The sequence below is a fragment of the Plecotus auritus genome, assembly GCF_963455305.1.
Source record: "Plecotus auritus genome assembly, chromosome: 7".
NCBI lineage: Eukaryota > Metazoa > Chordata > Mammalia > Chiroptera > Vespertilionidae > Plecotus > Plecotus auritus.
In genome coordinates this window covers 16,487,395-16,506,357 of record NC_137774.1, presented here as the reverse complement: position 1 = coordinate 16,506,357, position 18,963 = coordinate 16,487,395, and the positions used below count along the sequence as shown (strand labels likewise).

The 18,963-nt window shown below is 56.8% G+C and overlaps 2 protein-coding genes across 7 annotated transcripts; one reads left to right on the top strand and one right to left on the bottom strand.

Moving 5' to 3' along the window:
* Positions 1–2,111: 2,111 nt before the first annotated feature.
* TUBG2 (tubulin gamma 2) lies at positions 2,112–7,314 on the top strand. Its single transcript, XM_080679741.1, has 11 exons — positions 2,112–2,434; positions 2,723–2,835; positions 3,023–3,190; positions 3,507–3,575; positions 3,922–4,001; positions 4,890–5,016; positions 5,626–5,712; positions 5,832–5,981; positions 6,405–6,557; positions 6,640–6,801; positions 6,935–7,314. Exons 1-11 carry the CDS (start codon positions 2,386–2,388, stop codon positions 7,130–7,132), a joined length of 1,356 nt encoding a protein of 451 aa, XP_080535867.1. The 5' UTR covers positions 2,112–2,385; the 3' UTR covers positions 7,133–7,314.
* A 1,167-nt stretch (positions 7,315–8,481) lies between these two features.
* On the bottom strand, positions 8,482–16,847 carry PLEKHH3 (pleckstrin homology, MyTH4 and FERM domain containing H3). Of its 6 annotated transcripts, none has more exons than XR_013961183.1 (13): positions 16,235–16,822; positions 14,259–14,314; positions 13,819–13,898; positions 13,539–13,730; positions 13,297–13,454; positions 13,065–13,185; positions 11,926–12,232; positions 11,145–11,352; positions 10,834–10,961; positions 10,409–10,541; positions 9,784–10,217; positions 9,267–9,458; positions 8,482–8,869 (listed from the first exon to the last, which is right to left on the bottom strand). XR_013961183.1 is itself a non-coding variant. In XM_080679709.1 (13 exons), exons 1-13 carry the CDS (start codon positions 16,394–16,396, stop codon positions 8,693–8,695), a joined length of 2,382 nt encoding a protein of 793 aa, XP_080535835.1. In that variant the 5' UTR covers positions 16,397–16,843; the 3' UTR covers positions 8,482–8,692. The 6 variants fall into 6 exon arrangements, 4 of the variants coding, with proteins under 4 accessions (XP_080535835.1, XP_080535836.1, XP_080535838.1 ...); XR_013961184.1 differs by having other exon boundaries at positions 10,825–10,961; positions 16,235–16,514; XM_080679709.1 differs by having other exon boundaries at positions 9,759–10,217; positions 10,825–10,961; positions 16,235–16,843.
* Between the last annotated feature and the right edge of the window lie 2,116 nt (positions 16,848–18,963).

The window sequence follows — 18,963 nt, the reverse complement described above, 5'->3', positions numbered from 1 at the left end:
GGACAGGCAGACAGGCCAGCGGAGCCAAGGGCGGCCCACCGCGGGGCGAGGCTGGGAGTGTTCTGAGGACAGGGGAGACGACACTTCAATAATTGGTTCTGAGACAATTGGCCTCCATATGGAAAAGATAAAGTAGATCCTTATCTTACAGCAAGCCTTCAGATAAGTTCCAGGTGAACTAAAGACCTGCAGGGAACAAGGGAAACCGGGAGGGGACTCTTGGGAGAAGGCAAGAAGACAGCTTTATGATGCTGGGAGGGGGAAGGTTTCTTTAACAAGGTATATTTCACGTGCACGACAGAAGGAAAGGATGGCTCACTCTACATAAATAGAAAAATGGCCCTGACCGGTTTGGCTCAGTGGATAGAGCGTCGGCCTGTGGACTGAAGGGTCCCAGGTTCGATTCCCGTCAAGGGCATGTACCTTTGGTTGTGGGCACATCCCCCAGTGGGAGGTGTGCAAGAGGCAGCTGATCGATGTTTCTCTCTCATGGATGTTTCTAACTCTCTGTCCCTCTCCCTTCCTCTCTGTAAAAAATCAATAAAATATATATATATATGGGCAGCCCTGGCTCCCTACCTAGCTCAGTTGGCCATCCCAGGTCAGGGCACATGTAAGAATCAACCAATGATTGCTTAAATAAGTGCAACCAACCCATCTCTCTTTCTGTGTCTCCCCCCAAAAAATCAATAAATAAGAAAAAGAAAAGAAAAGAAAAACCAATGGGCAAAGGATATGAACAGGCAATTCCAAAAGGTTACTAATGAAAGATCAACTTCAATTGTGCTCATAAGTGGAAATTAGTCCCACCAGCATGGCTCAGTGGTTGAGCATCGACCTGTGAACCTGGAGGTCACAGTTCCATTTTGGTCAGGGCACGTGCCAGGGGTATGCAGGAGGCAACCGATCAATGATTCTCTCTCATCATTGATGTTTCTATCTCTCTCTTCCTCTCTGAAATCAATAAAAATATATTTTAAAAATAATAAAATAGAAACCACATGAGATACCACTTTACACTTATTAAGATAGCTATTATTTAAAAAAAAAAAAAAAAAAAAAGCCCTGGCCAGTGTGGCTGCCCGAGCACGGAAGGGTTGCGGGTTCAATTCCCGACCAAGGGCACATACCTGGGTTGCAGGTTCCAGCTCCAGTGGGGGCGTGTGCGGGAGGCAACCAATTGGTGTATCTCTCTCACATCGATGTTTCTCTCTCCTTCTCCCCTCTTCCCTCCTCTCCTTCCACTATCTCTGAAAAACCGATGGAAAAAATATCCTCCAGTGAGAATTAAAACAACCAAACAAAACACAAAGAACATTAAGTAGCAAGCATTGTCAAGGATGTGGAGAAACTGGAACCCTTGTGCATTGCTGGTGGGAATGTAAAATGGTGCAGCACTGTGGAAAATGGTATGGCAATTGCTCAAAAAATTAAACATGAAATTACCATATAATTCAGTAGTTTTACTTCTGGGTATAGACCCAGAAGAATTGAAAGCAGAGACTCAGATATTTGTACACCCATGTCCATAGCAACAGATGAATGGATAAACACAAAATGTGGTATATACATACAATGGAATATTATACAGCCTTAAAAAGGAATGAAATTTTGACACATGCTACAAGTGTTATGGTAGGTGAAATAAGCCAGACACAAAAGGACACTGTATGATCCCACTTGTATGAGATACCTAGAGTAGTCAAAAATCATAGAGGCAGAAAGTAGAATGGTGATTTGGGTTGGGTTATTTAATGAGTACATGTTTCTGTTTGAAACGATGACAAAATTCTGGACTTGAATGGTAGTGATAGTTACAGAATAATGTGAATGTACTTCGTGCCATAAATTATACATTTAAAATTATCAAAATGGCAAATTTCATGTTAGGTATATTTAATTTAAAAATAAAAATTAAAGAACATTGCCTTGAATCCAGCCCCTCCAACTAGCGGAGCCGCTGACCTATCTAAACAACGCAGCTGACCCCACACACCTGGGCCTCCGCTCCCCGCGCAAACCTTCGCCCGCCCCCCTACCCCCCATCCTTCCCCCTGCCCTGCACCAGAGGCGCATCCCTGCAGCCCTGGCTAGTCTCACCGCGCAGGCGCAGAGCTGAGGTTGGGTGGGCAGGAGGAGGCGTGGCCTCACTATGCGCCTGTGCCGAATTCCAGCTGCAAGTGTTGTGGGGTTAATGATGCCCAGGTTGGGCATCCCGGCCCGCTGGCCACGTGGAGACCTACACTGCACACGCGCAAACCGAGCACCCGCGTCAAAAGACGAAGAGAGCGCGCGCTCCCCACGTCCTGCGTGTCCGGCTGCCAGGCTTCCGTCTGTGCCGCGACTCCCTCCGGGCCGGGCTGGCGCGCCCGCATCTGAAGAGCGATGCCCCGGGAGATCATCACCCTGCAGCTGGGCCAGTGCGGCAACCAGAGTGAGCGAGCGCGCGCCGGGCCCCTCCAGTCTCGGGTTCTGCCTCTTTGGGTCCCACTCAAGTACTTGGCATCCTTCTGTTGTCCTTTCCCTCCCATGACCCCCCCCTGCCCTACTGCGCATGATGAACCAGCCCCAGACCCAGAGCTAAGCTTCCAGCCCTGGGCTGTGAAGGCTCCCAGACCAGGGGTTTTGGATCTAGCCTCTGAGTGTGACAGCCTGTGTGCCGTAACCTGGGCTTCTGAGGCCTATGACTCGAGCAGACCCAGCATCTCTCCCCATTCCCCAGTTGGGTTCGAGTTCTGGAAACAACTGTGCGCAGAGCATGGGATCAGCCCCGAAGGCATCGTGGAGGAATTCGCCACCGAGGGCACTGACCGCAAGGACGTCTTTTTCTACCAGGTGCTCCAGCGAGTTGGCCAGGGGGCTTGAAGGCAAGGGTAACAGCCTGGTCTTGGGAAATCCCGCTGGGTAGAGGGGCCAGGGCTGCTGGCTTAAGGAGGGAGGGCAGGCAGGAGCCAGAGTTGGGAGGACGGAGGACTGGGCAGGCCTTTGCTGAGTGGGCCCCCTCCTGGACTCCTGTTGACAGGCAGACGATGAGCACTACATCCCCAGGGCTGTGCTGCTGGACCTGGAGCCCCGGGTGATCCACTCCATCCTCAACTCCCCCTACGCCAAGCTCTACAACCCAGAGAACATCTACCTGTCAGAGCATGGAGGAGGAGCTGGCAACAACTGGGCCAGTGGATTCTCCCAGGTATTCAGATGGCCATCCCAGGAACCCTTGATGTTCCCTCCCTTAGGCAAGGCCGGCTCAAGCAGCCTGGGGATCTAATTAGACTAAATTAACAATAAAAAGGAGACAAAGAGATGCCCTGACAAGAGGGATAGCCTGGGAGAGGTTTATGCAAACTGCAAATTATTTGCAAAGTAGCTTTTCTGAGTTGAGGGCCACAGCTGAGGCTGTGCTTGAGGGTGGCAGCAGTGTCCCTCCCTGAGTAGCATTTTTGGTGCTGAAAAGAGATGCTCTCCAGAGTCCTCATCCTAACCCTCTCTCCCATGTCTCTATGCAGGGTGAGAAAATCCATGAAGATATTTTTGACATCATAGATCGAGAAGCAGATGGAAGTGACAGCCTAGAGGTGAGTTTTTGCCCCACTGAAGGAAAAAAACCAAAAAGGCTGAAAAGTGCTGGGGAAATGTCAGGCGGTAGCCTGAACAGGTGGTGTGATGGGGGCAATTAGAGTCAAAATTCATTTATTGAGCATCTGATGTGAGCTACTGAGGTAAACAAAGTCCTTGTCCTCAAGGAGATCCTAATGTGGATGCACCAGCTTCTGAGGTCTGAGTCATCTTTCCCAAGGAGCCTCATCCTGAATGGACACAGAGGAAGGCTTGAGACATGAGTGTGTTGGGACTGGGGAATGAGACCAGCCTGAAGTCTCTTCCCAGATCCCTGGAGACTGCCTTTCTATCCTTCATATGCAGGGCTTTGTGCTGTGTCACTCCATTGCTGGGGGGACGGGTTCTGGCCTGGGCTCCTACCTCCTGGAGCGGCTGAATGACAGGTAAAGCCTGTGTTTGGGAAGAGGGCATTAGCTCTGGTTCCCTGGGTAATGTCTTTCTTTTTTTTTTAATCACTTTTTTTCTCTTTGACTGGAAGACTTGCAACTAGTCTTTGAGTCCTAGGTAGGAACAGATCCTGGCCACCCAGGGAACATCTTGCAAACAGTAACTCCTGGGAGGGGTGTTTACCTAGGGAGAGGAGGGCAACTACAGAGTTTGATGCTTTTGGCTTATCCTTTTTTTTTTTTAATATATTTTATTGATTTTTTTATAGAGAGGAAGGGAGAGGGATAGAGAGTTAGAAACACCGATGGGAGAGAAACATCGATCAGCTGCCTCCTGCACACCTCCTACTGGGGATGTGCCCGCAACCAAGGTACATGCCCTTCACCGGAATCGAACCTTCAGTCCGTAGGCTGACATTCCATCCACTGAGCCAAACCAGTTAAGGCTATCCCCTTTTTTTTCTTTCTTTCTTTTCTTAATCCTCACTCGAGGATATGCTTATTGATTTTATTTTTTATATGTTTTTATTGATTTCAGAGAGAGGAAGAGATAGAAATACAATGATGAGAATCATTGATTGGCTGCCTTCTGTAGGCTCCCTACGGGGGGGGGGGGGGGAATAGAGCCCAAAACCTGGGCATGTGCCCTGACAGGGAATCGAACTGTGACCTTCTGGTTCATGAGTTGATGCTTAATCACTAAGCCACACTGGCTGGGTGAGGCTTATCCTTTGTGGCTCCTGGGCTCTTAAGGCTCAGTCCTGCCCTCACCCTTTTGTATAAGAATTTGGAGGCACTTGGAAAGGAATGGCCCGTTATCCCCAGAAAAGACAGAGATAGGCAGTGATGATGCTACCTTCCCCTTTCCTTCTTCCTCACTCTCAGGTACCCCAAGAAGCTGGTGCAGACATACTCAGTGTTTCCCAACCAGGACGAGATGAGCGACGTGGTGGTCCAGCCCTACAACTCACTGCTCACACTCAAGAGGCTGACCCAGAACGCAGACTGTGTGGTGAGCATAGAGGAGGAAACGGGGGTTGGGTTCACCTCCCAAACCAGGAGACACATACACCTGCCCTCCCTGAGCCCCAGCTGAGAGAACAGATGACCAGCAAATCCATACCTCGTAGCCCAAATTATGAAATAAGGACCAGATCCCAAGTTGCTTACAATCCCCCACGGGTCCCCCTTATTTAATGCCTACTCATGCTTAAATTTTCAGCACAAAGGTCACTTTGTTAGCATAAACCTTCCTGACCACTCAGTTCAAGTTAAATGCCTTTGTGCATATTTCAGGCAGTAACTATACTTTTCTGTGTTTTATATTTAATGTCAGTCTCCCTCCACTAGACTGTAGACTGGGCGAGGGGGAAGACCATGCCTGTTTATTCCCTTGGTATCTCCAGAGCCAGGCTCAGTGCATGGCACATGGGGGTAATCAAATATTTGTTGACTGCACTGGATGGTAGAAAAGTGTCTCAGGATGCCCCAGACATAGTACATTCCTTTTAAAATAACACACTTCCTGGTTTTGGAGTTTAGAGAGAGGATAAGCTAATAACTTATTTCTCTGCCCCCTTTCTCCTCAAAAAGGTGCTGTGACCCTCTTCTGTCCCCCCAGGTGGTGCTGGACAACACTGCCCTGAACCGGATCGCCACAGACCGCCTGCACATCCAGAACCCATCCTTCTCCCAGATCAACCAGCTGGTGAGCCGCTACTTCTGGATTCCTTTGGACTGGAACCCCTTCCTACTGGAACACTTGTCTGGGGAAGGGAGCACCCCCCAACCAGGCCAAGACCCATGCCATGGCATCCCTGTCCCCAGGTGTCCACCATCATGTCAGCCAGCACCACCACCCTGCGCTACCCTGGCTACATGAACAACGACCTCATCGGCCTCATCGCCTCACTCATTCCCACACCACGGCTCCATTTCCTCATGACTGGTTACACCCCCCTCACCACGGACCAGTCGGTAAGAACAGCCCTCAGTGTCTCAGGCCCAACTGGCCCTGGGCCCAGAAACCTCTAACCTAGCCTTCCTCTTTTCCCTGCTGCCCCAGGAGGCTCTGTGCTCAGGGACTGGCACAGACTATGAGACTTCCTTGCTGACTTGCTCTGCTCTCTCCCTTGCCTTTGGCTCCCTGCAGGGTCTGGGCTGTATGGGATCTACTTATGCTCCTGCACAGCGGCATGAGTTTGCTGAGCTGAGGATGGCTAAGATTCCTGATCCCACAGCAGAGGCTCAGTATAGGCCTGAATCTAAAGACACTCCCCAAAGAGGCCATACTGCCCCGAGTCTGGTGGGGGACATGTGTTGCCTACTCTTCTCTGTCCGTGCATCTGTGGACTGTGCCCTGAGTGCTGGCCTGGTCCCTGTGGCCCACTGTCCCCTCAGGTGGCCAGTGTGAGGAAGACCACGGTCTTGGATGTGATGAGGCGGCTGCTGCAGCCCAAGAACGTGATGGTGTCCACCGGCCGGGACCGGCAGACCAACCACTGCTACATCGCCATCCTCAACATCATCCAGGGGGAGGTGGATCCCACTCAGGTAGGTGAGGCCCCTTCGTTCCACCCTGGAACCTGCAGGGGTAGAGGAGAGGCGACCACCACCACCCCTGTGCCCACCCCAGGTCCACAAGAGCCTGCAGAGGATCCGGGAACGGAAGCTGGCCAACTTTATCCCCTGGGGCCCAGCCAGCATCCAAGTGGCCCTGTCCAGGAAGTCTCCCTACCTGCCCTCTGCCCACCGGGTCAGTGGGCTCATGATGGCCAACCATACCAGCATCTCCTCGGTGAGGCTAGTCTCCTGGTCTTTGGCCTCTCTGTTCCACTAGCCCCTTCATCATTCTCCCCACCCCCAACCCCCATCTATTCCAACCTCCCTATCCTGCACTGGTTCCCATCACCGAGATTTCTCTCTTTCAGCTGTTTGAAAGTTCCTGCCAGCAGTACGACAAGCTGCGGAAGCGGGAGGCCTTCCTGGAGCAGTTCCGAAAGGAGGACATCTTCAAGGAGAACTTTGATGAGCTAGACAGATCCAGGGAGGTTGTGCAGGAGCTCATCGATGAGTACCATGCAGCCACGCGGCCAGACTACATCTCCTGGGGCACCCAGGAGCAGTGACTTCCTCACCACTCCCCCTGGATAGTAAGCACTGTTCCCATTATGCAGGTCCCTCTGTCCCACATTCCCTTCACCAGCAACCCTTTTAAGGTTCCTCTCCAGCCCAGAAGCTAGCCCTACTCCCTCTCCCATGCCCTTACCTTTGATATGCTTGTTTACATCTAATAAAATAATGAAGCTTGGTTGTGAATATAATCAGGTTTTGGTCTGTGACTATAGGGATGAGGAAGGGCCCTCCATGTTCCCTCCCAGTGCCCAGGTATGTGGGGTAGGGTGACCTTTACCTGCTCTACCTTCTTACCACTTAGTCCAGGTCTTAGTGTGTCTGTTTTCCTTAACATCCTTTGCCAAGAACTAGGCTGTTCCACTGGAGTTAGTCCTACTCTCAAGACTACAGAGGACTGATTACTGAGGTCTGCTATCTCCTCCATGCCTAAGCTCCTACCCCAGGTGGATGAATGTTGCCCCAGCCTCCTTTCCTGAGGGATGAGGCTGTAAGGACTACTGAAGGAGGGCCAGCATTCTGAGTAGGACAGGAAATCTGGGACTCTATATTATAGTTTCCCTGTGCCCTAGGGCAGTGGTAGGCAAACCGAGGCTCGCGAGCTACATGCAGCTCTTTGGCCCCTTGAGTGTGGCTCGGCGTTAGAACCACTTCTTCAAAATAGACTCGCCCAGGCCGAAAACTGACTTCTGCACATGGGCCACGAAGTTTCAATCGCACTGTACGTGCGGGCCCGCACGTGGTATTTTGTGGAAGAGCCACATGTGGCTTGCGAGCCGCGGTTTGCTGACCACTGCCCTAGGGTATCAGATCCTCAGGAAATCAACCCCATTCAATCTGATCTGATAAAGCAGCAACAGACCTCAGGAGTAGGGCTGAGCCCATCCTGACAAGCTCTTTATCTGTGCCAGAGAAGATCCTGGGTCTAATCCTGCCCCAGGTTTCTCTCCAGTCCAGGCCCAAAGCAATAGGCACACCAAAGATGGATCTAACCAGGCCTTTCAAGCTAGATACCAGGGTAGGAGACTGGGCAGTGCTAGTCCTGATGACTCACTGCCCTCTGGCCTCTGGGGACACCAGGAGGCCACCTTTGTGCACTCATTGGAGAAGAGAGAGTAATTGCCAGCTTCCACAACTGCCCTCTTATCTACCCCACTCATCACCCAGTGGCAGCATACTGGCCAGGAAGAGGTTAAATCCAGACAGTAACAGAGGGTGGAGCCCTGTGGTATCCAGACTTCCCTCAGTGCTGGTAAAAGCCCAGAGTGTGGGCGTCCCCAGGGGTGGAGCTCTGAGCCATGGGGCTCCAACTTGTCCCACTGACAAACTCCCACAGGAAGGGTTTGTGTAAATAAGGATTTTTTTTTTTTTTTTTTGCTTCTCTTCTACAAATAAATTAAGAAACAAACTAGAAAATTGTCTGCACCCATTGTAGCCCTTGGGTGTGGGGTATGCCCTGTCCCTGCAGGGCTAAAAGGGTCCATGGTTCCCTCAAATCTCAGAGCAGTCCAGATCCAGGCTGGAGATGGAAGGGAGGTCGTGACCTCTTGGCAGGCTCATTTCTGCAGCTGCCCCAAACAGCCAGAGTGTCCCTGGGGCTCGTCCAGGCCCGGGTGCTGGCTGGGAGAGGAGATGTCTGGCAGGTCTTGGCATGAAGGAGAAGGACTGCTGCAGGGCCTCTCAGGGGAGGGGTTAGCCAAGTAGGCATTCACCAGCTGCATGATCTCTTCCACCTAAGAAAGGGCAGAGGGCAGAATGCAACAGTGGCGACTGGGTTCTCCTGTCTCATCCTCCACCCAGGCTCCTAACCAAGGCCTTACATGAGCTGCCCCTACAAGTTTTCCTTCCTCACCATCACTCTCTCACCCCCCATGAGCCAGTCACATTCCTTCTTTGTGCTCCTCTAATAAGCTAAGTTCATGCTCATCTCAGGGCCTTTGCACTTGCTATTCCCTCTAACTGGAATGCTGTTCCTGCAGAACTTCCTATGGCTGGTTTAGATGCCACCTTCTTTGAGTATACTTTCCTGGCCATCCTACATAATGCCACGGCCCCCTCCAGTCACAGGACCCTTTCCTTTGTAGCATTTATCACTCTATTAAATAGTCCACACCCCTCTTTCCCACTCACCTGGGGACTCTGCAGGAGGAGCTGGCTCTCTCCCACCCTCAGTGCCAGGGTATGGGGGCCCATTAGCTGGCAGGCGGCCACATGACCATAGCTGACACTGTGGATAGGCTCTGTCTCACCGGGTCGGGAGAGGGACATGGCCTTGGCTCCCAGGCCCAGGCATAGCTTCTGTGGAGCACCCCCACCAGGTTCCTGGGGACAGACACGCAGAGTCAGGGTGCAAAGAGAGGACCCTGCAGCATTATTTTTGGTGGGAAGAGATGGCTGAGAGCAGGAAGATTCCCAGTCCCCCTATGAACCATAGTGAATGTGTGGAGGAGGGGCTAAAGCTCCAAAGCTGTGGGAGCCCAAGGGCCAGAGACTCCTGGGGTCTGAGATGGACAGCTGTGCTGGGTGTAGGGAGTGAAGTGACCCACAGTGGAGGCCTCTGGCTCTGGGGCAAAGGTGTGGGGCTTGGGCCACCAGAGTCCCCTTCTCCCTTCTTCCCCTCACCGTGCTCAGCTCCAGAACTTCATACCGAGCAGCGCCGAACCCTGGACACTGCGCCGCCAGAGCCAGGTAGGCAGCCATGGCCTCAGCTCGGCCCATGCCCCGGAGCCGCTTCCAGCCGCCCAGCACGGCAGCCGCCATGCCGGCGCCACCTCCTCCCTCTCGGACCACGCTTCCCGCTGGGTGGCCGGCCCCAATGCGCCGGGCCCGCTCCGCTCGCCTCTTGGCCAGGCCCGAGCTCCAGATTGCCCCGGCCAGCAGGGCGGCTGAGGGGGGAGGCCTGGGGATCGGGCGGGGAGGGTCTTCCCGCGGCCGGGTCGGGGGCGGCAGCAAGCGGTCCAGGCGCGGCAGGGGCGCCCTCGGGGAGAAGTCCCGGTGCAGGCTCTGCAGGCGCAGCGCCGCCAGGGCGCGCAGCGTGTCGTCGGGCGGGGGAGGCTGGCCACGCAGCAGCAGGGCGTGAGCCTACGGGGAGGCACTGGCATCAGCGAGGCAGCGGCGACTGGGCCATCGTGCAAACACCTTGGGGCGAGGAATCTGAGGTCTGGGTTCGAGTAAAGCCTCCCACAGGGTTGCCACAACACCGATATGTGATGGCCCAACAAGGGAGTTCAGGCTCGGGGGTCTATGGGGGGCGTAAATGCTAAAATCCTCACCTGCTCGAAGAGGAAAGGCAGCTCGTGACCGTCTGGGGACAGCCCCTCGGGGCGCAGAGGTCCGTGAAGACGCAGACACAGTTTCCAACCAGCGTCGGGAGAGTCTTGCAGCGCGGCTTCCTCCGCCGCCAAACTGCGATGGAGACCCCGGCGCTGAGCGAGGCAGTGGCAGCCCCCATCCCCCAAGGGTTGGGGCGAGACGGGGCCCAGCTTGGGGAGGGGCTTTGGGAGCGGGGCCAGAGCGGAGAGGACCTCGGAGTTGAGATTTGCAAACCGCTGGCGGACAGGGGTCCATCTTAAAACCAGCAAACTTTACTACCAGGACAAGTGGCAAGCGCTCATGGTTTGCTTAAGGACTGACCTAAGTCTAGAGGAAGATGGGCTAACGGAGAGGTGGGCTGGGGCTGGACATTTACTTCTCAAACCTGGTGAGCACGTCGGCCATGAGTGTCCCCCCAGCCAGGGCTCGCTCCTGAGCCCCTCGCTGTTCGTACAAAGCGAAAGCGTTGCGACTTCGGGCCAAGCCCAGCCGCCCCACCAGCTCTCGAGCAACCTGGAGGGTAGAGTCAGCCCGCTCAGGGGTCTTGTCAGCACTGCTGGAGGGGTCTTCCAAGTCTCAGTCCTGCCACACACACCCCTCATCCAAATGATGACTCTCTGACTCCCACCGGGAGAGCTGAGCATAGGAAGCTGGGAGGAAGGGTTGAAGTTTCAGGGGGTCTCTCTCTGGCCTTACCTCCGCCGCCGTGGTGTGGGAGTCTATGGCCACTGGGCAGGCACCAGCCCCCGGACAATGCACGGTGCACAGCAGCTCTTGCCGTCGGCTCAGCGCGGAAATCTCTGCCAGTGAGGGCACCAGCTCTCGGCCGCGTGTCCGGCCCAGCGCTTTGCGGATGAAGCGCGCATATTCCGCCAGCTCCGAGTCCGGGAGCGCCTGCTCGGTCCTGGGTTAATGAGAACCCTCAGGTCAGTGCTCAGAGAGCTTTCCTTCTCCCCTCCCTCTCACATTCTTATTTTACAGTTTATTTCATCTCGTTGATTCCCTCCCCTCGAACTCTAAGTACCATGAAGGCAGCGACAGGCTCCTCTCATCTACCCCTGGCGCTCGGTATGGAGCTGAAGGCTTTCTAAGGCTCCTGGCGGCTCTCTCCTAACTGCCCCGCCCACTTCCCAAAGTCTCCTAGGTCCCTCTTCCGGTTGAAATCCAGCCGCTTTCCGCTTTCCAACCTAAAAGCCCGGGCGCTGGACTGCATCAGCCCCAAGGAAAAGCACCCTTTTTGACTATTCCTCCACCCAAAGGGGGCGCCTTTTTGCAATTCCTCCGCCTGCAAGTGAGATGTGATCTTGTAATTCCCAGAAAGGCATTGTACATATTAGCAGCGGCCCTGACCTTGGGCAAATCCCTTCCCCCCTTCGGGTTTAAGTTCTTCATCTGCCAAACCCTTTCGAAAGGCTTGTCATTCTCTCCCAGCTCTATAGCTCCCTGCCTTGGCCCTGCCCCACCCCAGCCCTCTCACCTCTCCAGATGTCCCAGGAGGTGCTCCCGTACAGCTCCCCCAGGCCGGAAGGTACAACTCATGCAGGTGAGGAGCTGCCAGTACCGTAGGGCCGCGGGGTCTTGGGTAGCCGGGAGCCCGGGGGGACCCGCGGGGCCCGAGGTCTGCTTAGCCAACTGCAGAAAGAGTTCGTCGCGAAGCGCAGGCAGGTCCCGGCAGGTCTGGAGTACACCCTGCATCAGGGGCCCGGGACGCCGCGCCCCCTCCAAGGCCTGCAGCGCCAGGAACAGCCGTACCGCCTCCTCACGCAAGGGTGCGTAGCCAGGACCTGCAGGAGGGCGGGGGGCGGAGGGACGGTTTGGAGAGGGGACACAGAGCTGAGCCCTGGGAGGAAAGCATGAACCAGGGGAGGTCGGAGGGAGTGTAAAGGAACAGAGGGTGGCAAGGAAGGGAGAGTACGAACGACAGGAAGAGTGAAGGGAAAGCAATGGTCCCCACAGAACCAAACTCAACCCCTGCATCCCAGGAATCTTCCCTTCTGCTAAAGCTGCACTTCCAGTTAATAAGGTAGAGGGACAGACTAAAGGACATGGGTTCTGTAACTGGGCACAGAGAGCCATCACCATGGGCCAGAAAACAGGCTGCACTGGGAGTCAGAAAACCAGGGTTCTTCTCCCAACTCCCCTAACGCCTCCAGCTTGACGACCTGGGCCAGTCACTAATCCCATTTGGGGAGAAACGGCTGGATGAGGTGAGCACATTCTCCCACAGTGGTGGCTTTCCCACCACTTGTAAAGGTAGTATGGCATGGTCTTAAGGGCATGATAAAAGAATAGAAAACAAGGTAAAAACTCATGAAAGAACACCAGTAGTCATAAAAAAAGGTCAGGGGACCTTCCCCCCTCCCCACGTGGGAGTCTGTGCTTGTTTCTCAATAAATTTCCACCTTTGCTATTAAAAAAAAAAAAAGGTCCAAGGGGGCCTTTTTCGTGTGTGATGGCTTCCCACCCTGCCACCCTGGGTATCAGTCTGCTCAGCTTCTGGTTTCAGCTTCCTTCTTTAAAAAGTGGGGGGCTGGGTAGGTCCCCAGAGGACTCCTAGGTCTCAGGTGAGGCATTCAGATCCCCCATCCAAGGGACTGGGCCACTGGCACCACTCACCTGGGGCGCTGACTCCATAGGGCAGGGGCAGAAGTGGGGCATACAAGGCCGCACTGGTGTGCCTCAGAATAGGGTTCCGTCGGTAAATGAGGGCCACGGCCTCTGGATCCCCGCAACTCTCCTAGAGGCCAAGGAAAGGGTCACAGTGATGGAGGAGGGGGCTCCCCATGAATCCGGAAAGCTGCTGGGCCCACCATCCTCCTCTGTCTCCATGGAGTTCCCTCTCTCCTACCTGAATGTCCCTGAGCAGCAGCTGGGTGGGGGTCTCCAGCGGCGCCTTGGAGGCGATCACTTCTCGCAGCGCCACCCCCCAGCGCTCAGCTTCAGCCTGACGCGGGGAGCAGAGCCGGACGCTGTGCTTCCGGCCAGACACGGTCACTAACCACAGACCTGAGGGAGAGAGGCCGTAGAGAGCAATCAGGGCCAGCTGGGGCTACTACCCAGGCAGGGAGGAGAGTTCTCACAAGGTCTCACCGGTCTCCTTGGGCCTGCGCTCCGGGCCGGTCACTGAGCACAGGCTGGTGAGCACGAGGCTCCCCAGGCGCCGCGCCCCCTTCCCGCTGCTGCTGAACTGGTCCAGGGAGTCCCGGGTGAGCACGAACCAGGCGCGGCGCGGGGGCAACCAGGGCCGAGCCCCTCGCCCGCGGGGCTCGCGGTACAACCATCCTGGGGGGAGAAGACCAGCAGGCGAAGACATTATCCCCAGGAGCCTGGGGACTGAGGGGCATCCAGAACGCATGAGGTGGGTCCTCACCTTTCACCACAACATCCGCGTCGTCCTCCAGCGGCCCCTTCTCCGGGATGAGGCTCCGCGTCTCCTCCCAGCTCTGCAGCCTGGGCCAGAGGGGAGGAAGGGTTGGGCGAGGCTGCCGGTCCTGCACCCACCTCCAGGGGGCTCCTCAATAGGGGTTCCCCCGACAGCAGGGGGTGCCTGCTCCCGGGACGGGCACCCCTCCCCCAGGCTGTGGGAACTGCTGGGCCGATCTGACTTCTAACCAAAAATAGCCCGGACCCCCCCTCCCCTTCCTCCCGGCGCCCCCAGCCGGACCGCCCCCTCGGGACCCCAGCCAAACCACAGCGTCCGGCGTAAGGACTCTCCCTTATTGCACAATCGCGAGAGGGAAGGCGGCGAGGATGGGGGTCTTGGGGACGGGCTGGGGTCTCTCGACCGTGGGATGTAGAGAAGGTGCTCACCTGTCTGAGATCGGCCCGCTCCTCACCGGCTGAGTCAGAGTCACGTCCAAGGGGCCCTAGGGAAATAGGCTCAGCATCAGAGCCCTCCTCTTGGGATGTGCAAGGCTTCTGCCCCAGGACAGTGCTGCTCAGGGGACTGAAGAATCAAGGAGTGGGGTCCTGACTGTGATGGAGCTAGCTAAAACCGCTGGGCTCGCCCCTCCCACCAGTTTCTACAGCACAGCTGGAGCTAAAAAGCCTTGTCTAGGTTACACTTCAAAGATGCAATCAGGGGTTTGGTAGGATAGAAAGAGCACTGGACAGGGAGTCAGGAGACCTGGGCTCTAATACCAAGTCTAGCACTAACTGCCCAGGGATGTAAGAGAGGAACCTTGAAGTCCCCTCCAGTCCTTGGGCCTTAGCTTCCCGATCTTTGAAAAGGGAGAGGTGGATGAAGTCTCTTTTTGCTCTGGCAGGTTCCAAGTCACCCCCTCCCCCTCGTTTTCCCTTGTTGGCTGGCGGGGCAGGCAGGAAGTGGGCACAGAGGTGAATGAAGGGGAGAGGGTCCCTTCAGCATGGGCTTAGGGCTTTCTCCAAGAGCTTCTTATGCCCTTCCACAGATACCACTGAGACTCAATGTAACCAGAGACCCTGTCCCTTTGCTGGGCTCAGGAAGGGCTGGCCAAGGCTGAGGAATGGTACACACTCTCAGGGGGAGATGCCATAGGAGATTTCGCGCCTCCCCCCTCCCCTGCCTCCATGCCTTAGAACTTCAGCTGCAGACTGGGGTCTGAGAGACCACAAACCCATCCAGGAGCCAGGTCAGGCAGGAACCGTTTCATCGTCCCATTGCGAGAAGACTGCTAAAGCCAAGTGGGGAAGGTGGGGGAGGGGGGGCCAGGGACACCTGTCCCCAAGCTCCCGGGAGGGGGGTGGAGGTGGAGCATGAGGGAAGCAATGGCCTGATTCACAGAGCCGACCCTGCCCAGCCTAGAAGCTTGGGGACGCCTGGGTCCTGTGTGTTCCTTAGGCAAAAAGATCCAACCATTTTCTGGAGAGTCTGAAAGGGGCTCTTGGCCACCCCACCACAGAGGGCAGGTGCTGACCACTCTTAGACCAATTCCCCTAATCGCAGTCCCCTGTTTCCCTCCCCCCCCCCTCTATATTTATCCGACCTCCGCCTCCGCCAGGTGCTGGCGCCTGCCCTGGCGGCGGCGGGCACGGAGCCACCGGGCCTGCTGGGGACCCCTGAGCGGGGGATGGGAACCTGACCCAGGCCATAGCACTGGGAAGCCTGGTTGCCAGTCTGCAGGGGAATCAGAGAGGGGACGTCAGGGGAAGGCGATCTCCCACACCAATGGTGCCTCAGTTTCCCCACGAGGAGATTCGACAAAATCTGGGAGACGGGTGTTCCTTAGATCCATCCCCTACGGATTCCCAAGGAGGCTCACCAGGGCGGGCCGAGAGTTCTGTCCTGAGGTTAATGACGAAGGGTCCTCGAAGAGTTGTGGCCCCCAGCTCCCTCTCCGTGGGGTCCCCGCCACGGACCCTAACCTGAGGAGGCGGTCTCCCCTTGCCCAGGTCCCTGAGGTGGGAGCTCCCGCATCTAGGCACAGCGCTTATGACCTCGGAGCCGAGAGGACCCAGGCGTCCGAGCCGCCCAGCCGGCCTCTCCACATTCCTCGGCGCTGGCGGAGGCGGAAGGAGATGGGATGGGACGCGGGCCCGGCGGGGAAGGGAGAGGCAGAGCCAGGTCGGGCCACGCGTGACGCCTCCCTGCCTCAGGGCCCCAGCAGGTGGACAGCACCCAGCGCGAGGCCCACAGGCACATCCAAGCAGGGCTGCTCCCGGGGACTCCTGACCCCTAGGCAAAAACCTCTCCCACGTCCGCAGCCTGCTGGAGCGCGGTGTTTGGCTGGAGTCTGGAGCAGGACCCGGCGTGACGGCCGGCGGTAGGGAGAGGGATTGAGACGAGGCTTCAAACCCCCAGGACTTACCCTCCCGCCGCCCGCTGGACTTGGGGTCCGTAGTTCAAAGGTCTCCTCGTCCTCGTCCTCGTCTCCGTCCCCGCTAAGCTCGCCGTCCCCGTAGTCCCGGTGCAGAAGAGTAAAGCCTCGACGGCAGCAGAGGAGCCACCACAATCCCCCGGGGAGAGGCATCCGGGCGAGCAGCCGGGGGATGGGAGAGCCGGCAGCCGGCGGCCGAGCTGCAGGGGGTCGTAAGACTGGAGGTGCTCCGACCCGAACCGGGGGAAAGATGAGGCGGGTGGAAGGGAAGGGAGAAGGGAACAGGGAGGAGGCAATGTCTGGCGCTGGGGTACAAGGGGTTGTTAGCTAGAGCCTGCGGGGGGCTCAGTGTCTGGGCCCCCGAAGGGGGAGGGGGAAAAGCGTCCAGAACCCAGGGGGAAAGATGGAGCAATGTCCGGAGCTGGGAAGTAGTGTCCGTTGTAGTGTCCAGCCCTGTGGGGGGCAGTGTCCGGTGCAGAGTCCAAGGTGGGCAGCTGTCCAAGCTCCAGAGAGGGTCGTGTCCGGTAGAGCGTCCGGTGGCCGGGGCCCGGGCCGCGCGCGTTGCGCTCCCTGCAGCCCGGGGACTGGCGCGCTAGGGGCGCGAGCACAGCGCCGGGACCCGCCTCCCAAGTCCCCTCCCCTTCGCCTCCGCCCCCCCCGCCCCCCGCTTCTTTCTCTCCTCCCTTCTTTACAGGGCAGGGTCCAATGTTCGTCACAGCCTCCTCTGCCCAATCCCTGAGCCTGGCGCCGGGCGCGGCCACCAATCAAACTACTGGAACGGCGGCGGGTTGCATCACGTGCCTCTGGCTTGTTGACAGTGGGGAGGGGCAAGGGACTAGGGAAGCAGGGGCAGTGCGACGTGAGTCCAGCCCCCGTCTCTGAGGTCGGACCGAGTGCTGGTGACGTCACGGAAGCCCGCCTTCAAGCTCTCGTTTTAACTCTTGGCTCACCAACCTACACAGTAAAAACCCTCCTGAGAAGCAGCTTTGGAGAACGAAGGGCATAGGGCATCGAGGAAGGTCCGACTGCTGTCCGCTGACCCCTGTGTGGTCTCAGGGTCCCTGAGAAAGGAAAGAGCCTTAGCGACCTGCCGCAGGCACAGCACTAGCGGGGGCCCTCCGCCCTGAATGAAGGCCAGTTCCTCGACCTGAGTCACCTCCTTTTCGAAGTGCAGACCTAGGCCGGAAATAAAACCCACTTTAGAGTGCAAAGCCCGGCGAACTCCTGTGGGGAGAGTGACTTGGGATTCTAGGGAATTGTGTTGTATTCGGATAGAGTGGAGGCCTCTCGGTGAATTCTGCTGTTTTGTGTAGGAAGGGGTTAACCGAGGCGCTGAGCGGCCGGGGCAGGGCCGCGGCCGGGGCGGGGGGGCCAGGGCCTCTGCGGGCGCGCGCGTGCGTTGCTGACTCAGCGGCGATTCCCGCGGTCTCCGGTGGAGGGTTCCAGGTTGCCCCCCTGGGGCTGGGGTGTGGGACATTTTGAGGGTCGGCGCCATCTCCGCGCTTTCCGAGGTTTACGGCCCTGGAGGCCGTGGTTCGATCTCAGCCGCCCGAGGCTCTGGGAAGGAAGGCTAGTCCGAGCTGGGCGGGGACCTGGCGACCACCCTGCCACGCCACGCCACGCCCTTCCTGCCCCAGGTCCCCAGGCTGCTGGCTGAAGTGGTCGGGGCAGCTTTGCTGACCGGATATTAAACTGCGGAGAGTTGTCGCTCGTGAACACCATCCTGCCTGTCGTGATTGTGTAAAACAAAGACCAAAGGCATCGATGCGACTGTCTCTGCAGGTCATCCGGGCCTTGCCCTGGCCGGAGATGAGCGTGGTCTGCACTGAGGTTCCCTAGGGATGGAGACACCACAACCATAGATTCACTTCCCGGTCTGGGTCCCAGGCTCTTGCTGCAGGGAAGTTCTTTCCGATGTCTAATCTCTCTCTCCGGCAGCCCCGGGGCTTTAGACGAGAACCACAGTCACCTCCCCTCCCCCTCCCCCAGGATAATGACTCTGGAAATTTGCAAATTGGGATTTTCTCCTTGTTTTTTCTCCAAGGTGAAAAACTTCGACTCAACTTTTTGCCCACCCCCACCCCCCGCTTTTCACCACAGAATTTTACAGAAGAAACTATAAAATGGTCATCTAATCCGAAAGCCCACCCCAAACGGGAATCTCTGCCCCGTCGCTATCCCCACACCACACACAGGCACACACAGCGCCCGGCAGACTCAGCCCGAACATTCCAGAGGCCGGGAACTCGGTACTGGCTAAGGCAGCCATTATTGGATAGCACTCGGGTTGTTAGAAAGCTCTTCTCTACGGTATTTCCAGAGGAACCCCCGCCCCTCCTCGCCTGGCAGCTTTCCCACCTCACCTCTGCTGGCAGAGAGCGGGTGAAGGTGGAGGAGGTGTCAGGGCTGGAGCTTTAGCAGGCGCAGCAGCCCCCACCCCCACCCGGGCTCTCAGCGCCTTCCACTTAGAGCCCCGCGCCTGGAGGGGGAGAGGGAGGGCGGGTGGTGCGGGACCCATGGCTCTGCTCCAAATCATTTTCAAGTCAGTGACTCAAAAATAGTAACATTAGTTGGGTTGCATCACATTTCCATGTTATCCATTTAATGTGGCCAAGTACGGAAGCAACTCCTTTAGGTCCCCACCTCTTTTTCGGTGTTCCCACACCTACCCCCCTGCCCGGTTAACCTCCCAGGTTCATTTCCTCAGCTCGCCCCCTCCT

Coding starts and splice junctions, on each gene's coding strand:
- TUBG2 (XM_080679741.1), top strand. CDS start 2,386: ATGCCCCGGGAGATCATCACCCTGCAGCTGGGCCAGTGCGGCAACCAG. Junction 3,191..3,506: donor GGGCCAGTGGATTCTCCCAG/GTATTCAGATGG, acceptor GTCTCTATGCAG/GGTGAGAAAATCCATGAAGA. Junction 4,002..4,889: donor CTGGAGCGGCTGAATGACAG/GTAAAGCCTGTG, acceptor CCTCACTCTCAG/GTACCCCAAGAAGCTGGTGC.
- PLEKHH3 (XM_080679709.1), bottom strand. CDS start 16,396: ATGCCTCTCCCCGGGGGATTGTGGTGGCTCCTCTGCTGCCGTCGAGGC. Junction 13,186..13,296: donor TGCTGCTCAGGGACATTCAG/GTAGGAGAGAGG, acceptor CTTGGCCTCTAG/GAGAGTTGCGGGGATCCAGA. Junction 11,353..11,925: donor CTCCTGGGACATCTGGAGAG/GTGAGAGGGCTG, acceptor TCATTAACCCAG/GACCGAGCAGGCGCTCCCGG.